This window comes from Acanthisitta chloris, unplaced genomic scaffold (genome assembly GCF_000695815.1).
Source record: "Acanthisitta chloris isolate BGI_N310 unplaced genomic scaffold, ASM69581v1 scaffold15416, whole genome shotgun sequence".
In the NCBI taxonomy this organism is placed as follows: Eukaryota; Metazoa; Chordata; class Aves; order Passeriformes; family Acanthisittidae; genus Acanthisitta; species Acanthisitta chloris.
Genome location: NW_008678875.1, coordinates 119782 through 124833, shown reverse-complemented (window position 1 = coordinate 124833; position 5052 = coordinate 119782). Strand labels below are relative to the sequence as shown.

The following is a 5052-nucleotide window of genomic DNA, read 5'->3' as shown; positions in this document are numbered from 1 at the left end:
CAGCACATCTCCCCTCCGCCCCCCGCACACAGCCAGGGGGGTGTCCTTTCGCCTTTGATGTGCATTTCCCACACCTCCCCCCACCCCCAGCTGCGGAGCGAGGTCAAGGATCTGGGATTTTGGGGGAGGGTGCAGTCACCTGGTGGGACTCTATCTCCATGCAAACGTGCCCAATACGGATGTAAAATGTGTAATTCTTCCTGCTAGGGGGACCACACAAAAGATGAAAGAAGCCCCCAAAATTTAGATTGGGCTGGTTGAAATGCAAAATGACTCAGCCAGGATGGGTTTTCTCTAAATCCCTTTTAAATCCTGCACCCTGCTCTGAGCACAAAACAAACCATGAAGTCCAACAGCCACTAAAGTCACCAAGTGCCTGTCTCAGAGGTCACGGAGGTTTGCTGTGGAGCATACCTGTGTGGGGCATCAAAGACTGAGAACACCGAGGAGCCTCATGATGCTCATGCACATCCATATACAACTTAAAGGGCAAGGGAAGTTGTGGAAGCAGCAGCTGGAAGCTAGGAGAGGTAGGAATTTCTTTTTCTTCCACATTTCCGTGCTCTAAGGGCAGCAGGTCTGGGATCTGCACTGACTCTTCAACCTAGGACAGCACTGGGTGCTGGTGCAAACTCCAACCAAACATGTAAAATGAGTTATTTATATGGATATTTATATTGGAATAGTGAATGGAATTAAGCAGTGGAACGATCTGGCAAAGCTGCTGGCATGAGCGCAGCTGCTTTTCCAAGGGATGTGTGTGTGTGCACTTGCTTTTGTTCACCAGGAATTCATCTGGGGAGCCTGAGACTCTGAGGAAAACAAATCCTCACTCCTCCTGGTACCTTTGGCTAAGTGGCTGTGGGAAGTGAAAGCCCAAGCTCCTGCATTTTGGGGTGCCCCTGGGTTTTCCAGCCCCTTCATGTGCCAGTCTAGGAGCAGGGATAGGCATGATGGGTATGGGAGGTGCTGATGCAGCCCGTGGGCTGCAGGGAGATATAGGGGTTGCGTCACCCCCCAGTGTGGAATAACCAGCACTTTCTCAAAAAAACAGATTTTTGGTCTCTATTAATGCCACTGGATATTGCATCCTGCTTTCATGCTGCACCTCTGGTCCTGGCACTGCTTGTGCTGCTCACAGGTGAGAGTTATCCAAGGGGATCTGATGCCCACATGGGCTGATTGGAGTCACCTGCTGTGCATGTTTGCCTTTGCACACCTGAGGAGTTTTGTAGGGATCCTTTATAATGAGCATTATTCATAACTGCTGCTGCCTCCTAACAGCTACTAATCATTTTATTACTCTTTATAATCTATTTAAAGCACAATTAGAAAAAAATCTATACAAAGTTACAGCTGAAAGCACATTTTAGTTACATTATAAATCCCTGGAAAACAGCCATCTATCATGGGAACTGGAGTTCCTTGGCTCGGCTGACAGAAATGGATGCTGCTGTGCTCCGTGGAGGGAACACGAAGGAAGGAAGGGCTGCACTTGGACCTGGATCTGCTTCTTCAAAGTATGACTCCTTCGGGCTCCAGCAGCAGGTAATCACGCAGAGCCTTGGGCACAGGCAGCAAGGGCACGAGGCAATGGCCCTTGCTGCCAAACTTTTTCCGAATAGTAGAATGGCTGAAGTGCTGCAGGCACCAGGCTGTGTCCTCCAGCTGGAAAAAGGACTCGTAGAATGGTTGGTGCTGCTGCAGAGAGAGTGTGGGAACATGAGCATCACGTTTTTCCTGAGTACCAAACAAGTTGGAGATACTTTGGAACGAAGATCTAAGGGAAGGAGGTAAGGAATCTGTGTGTGACTATGGGTTAGGGGTCCATGCGCTGACATGGCTCTGCAGGTGAAGGTTGGATGAGAAAATCTCCTGTGGAAGCATATGGGAGGAACTCAGCCTCGCTGCCAGTGCTGCAGAGCAGGATGTTCCCGCGGCCACGGCAGTAACAGCCCTGTAAGCAGCTGACGTAAAAGACTTTGTTTCTGATACAAGGAAACAAAGCAGGATTGTGCTGTACAGCCTCAGCCTTTCCTTAGCTTGGAATAATTCTTTCTCCCATCTCCTAGAACATGCTGAAGGCTTTATTTGCATTTCAGCAGCCATTGCCTCCCAACCAAGGACCTGTGGGGGCCAGGAGCCATCCCAAATCATGGCAGAGTGGGCTGGCTGTACCCGTTGCACACCTGAGTAGGAGCTTTTTCAAACCTAAATGAGCAGTGTGAGCTCCTGGTGGGCAGTGCTCTGACTCCAGGGCCACTTTCTCATGCTGTGAGTGGATTTTGTTGCAGTTTGGGGCAGGGATGTGAGGGTCTCATGTTGATGGAGCTAAAAGGATGCAAACCTGGATGAATCAGGAGTGTAGTGGTGCTCTGGGGACTGTTCCTTTTGCGTTTTTTTTCCCATCCAAGTGAAGTCTGGGTGGGGAAAAACCCCTCTCTCTGTGGGTAAAACTCCCTCCTTGGGACTCAGCCATCCAAAACACCAGTGCTGTCTCAGGTGGAACACCTCCTCTGGCACAGCCCTGGCCCATGTGTTGGAGATGGATTTGTGAGTAAGAATTGAAGAGGACTTCCATGACCTCTGGCACAGCTGTGCAGGACTTCAGCACCTACATGTGGGCAATGTGAGGGGGTCAGATGGAGAGGCAGGTCCCAGGGGGAGAGAGCATCCACCTGCTGCAGATGGGATTTGTCCCACCCCACCACGGTCCAGGCTGGGATTGCCCTGTGTAAGGATAAGGCAGGTGTAGGGTTTCTCCTGGCATGTTTTGGAGGTTTTTCTCCATCTGCTCCATCAGCAGTGGGAAGACCTACCTGCCTTGCTGAGACACTTCCTCTGGATGCAGCTCTTGCTTCTTATTTACTTTCGTGGCTTGTGTGTGATAAGCCAGGATAATATTTTCTTTATTGTTTGATGTAAAATCAATGAAATGCAGAGCTATAAGGCAGCTGCACTGGTGGCTGAGGTACCGAGCTTGTCTCTGACACTCCCTAGGCAGGAAAATATCCTCCTTGCCAGCCCCTCTGAGCCACTCTGGCTCCACCCTGCCCTTTGCCCTGCCTGCTCCACCTGCTGCCACATCAAGCTGGGCTTTCATTTCCATCATTCTCAGCAGCATAGCCAACCTTGGTGCCATGGTCTCCTCTCCCTGCCTGGACTGGGAGGTTCTCCCAAATTCTCCCACCCCCCCTGGCTTTTTATTTCCCAAAGCACCCCAACCCCAACTGCACCATCCTAGGTGTGAGGGAATGCACAGAGACTGTTTTGTACCTTGATGAAGGCAGAAGGCCATATCTTTTGGGAGCTGTGGTTGAGCAGCAGCTGGACTATGAGGTGGGGACGCAGCTCCCTTTTGAAGGCAGTGCTCTGAGCACACAGCCCAGCGGGGAGATGCCATCGTAGTCAATGGCGTGAATGATGGCCTCGCACCACAGGAGGAAGCACACCAGGAGTGCAAGGGACTCCTCCGTGTCTCATCCCAGGCATTGATGTCGGCATTGTGGGCAGTCAGCAACCAGCAGAGCTGCAGGCAGCTCTTGCTGGCACCTGGCTCCTGCCCAAAGAGGATGCCAAGGGCTGTATCCTCCTGTGTGCTGCATGCTTCAATGCATGCCACGTGCAGCAGGTAGAGGTGGGCATGGTCACAGAGTCAGTGCCTGGCTGCATGTGCAGCGCTGTCTCCTTTCCGGTCTCACTCGGCAGGTCAACAGTGGCCCCATATGTCAGCAGGAGTCTGGCACACCTGCAAAGAGTTGGGGAGTCTGCAGGGTGTACCTCTAAGAAGGGTTTTGGTCAGGCATAGGCTGTAGTGGGAGCCATGAGGGATGATGGGATGGGAGATGGAAGTCACACTGGAGCTGGGGTTGTGGCACTCAAGGATTTTGGGAGGGAGCAGCTGGAGGTGTGTGTGGGTCTGTGACACTGTGCCCTGGTGCCCAATGCAGAGGGGGCTATGGTGGTTTGGGCAATGTTTCCCTCTTGCCCTTGACCAGCATCATTCATGAAGGGTCATCCTTGACCAGCTTGATTATCCTTGACCACCTTGACCATTTTTGACCACCTTCACTGTCCTTGACCTGCCAGGCTCCCACCATCCTAGACCCACTTGCTTGGATATAAAAGTAGATTCTCCTTCTCCCATTAAGGGACCCAAACACTTGTGTTGGGTTCCTGCCCCAAAGAGGAGTCGTGGCTACCTTAACGTGGGGATGCTGGTTCCCATCAGAGCCTTCTGCCTGCATCCTTCTGACAACACATGGGGGGTTAAATACACCTGGTACGCCCAGGTGATGGTGGTGGGGTATTTGGTTTTTTTTCTGGTGTGTACGTGAGTAAACGGGTGTGATGAGCCAGTCTGAATGAATCAGAGTGACTGCTGCATCTCCCGCTGTGAGCCGACAGGGCCGGCGCAGCTCAATGTGACCGCTCGGGCAGGGCTGTCTGCAGCCGCACGTGGGGCTGAGCTTGCTGCTGCGGCACGGGGTAGGTGAATTTTGGAGGGGAAACAGACCCATACGCCATCTAACCTGGAGTTCGAATACGTGGCGAGCTTGTGTTTCCTAAGAGATGCTGCCAGCGAGGTGGGAAGAGCAATCCTTTGGGAAGCCTCAGCAGTAGCTGGCTGAAGTCTAGGTAGGAGCATGAACCTTTAACCCCCTCCCCCTGCCTCTTTATTTTTCCTCTAATGTGCTTTTCTTTTAGCTCAGGTGTCACCAGAGCCCTAAGTGAGGTTCTGGGCTGACTCAGAAGTGAGATGAGAAGGAGCTGAGAGCAAGTGAAGTCCAAGCCTGATCCTTCCAGCAGCAGGGATGGGGAAGAAGAGGAGCCCCAGGGAGGAAGGATGATACTGGGATATTTCCTATGTTTCCTGGCCCAGGTGAATGCTAACATATGTAGGGGGAAAATAATAATATACTTAACTTTTTCTGAGCCTGCAGTGTCACCTTCCCCAGGATCTGATGGGAGCTGGTGAGACATTCACTGTCCTTGGCAGTGCAGGATCTACAGATACATACTTGGGCCACTTTTCTCATGCTTATCAAGCCC

General features: G+C 51.9%; 1 protein-coding gene across 1 annotated transcript; it reads right to left on the bottom strand.

Annotated features, from left to right (window-relative positions):
* Positions 1-1515: 1515 nt before the first annotated feature.
* On the bottom strand, positions 1516-4527 carry LOC103804478 (ankyrin repeat and SOCS box protein 18-like). Its single transcript, XM_009077092.1, is given in 7 exon segments — positions 1516-1701; positions 2512-2548; positions 2550-2614; positions 3277-3355; positions 3453-3672; positions 3675-3748; positions 4430-4527. Coding segments are annotated over 7 exon segments (759 nt in total).
* Positions 4528-5052: the final 525 nt, after the last annotated feature.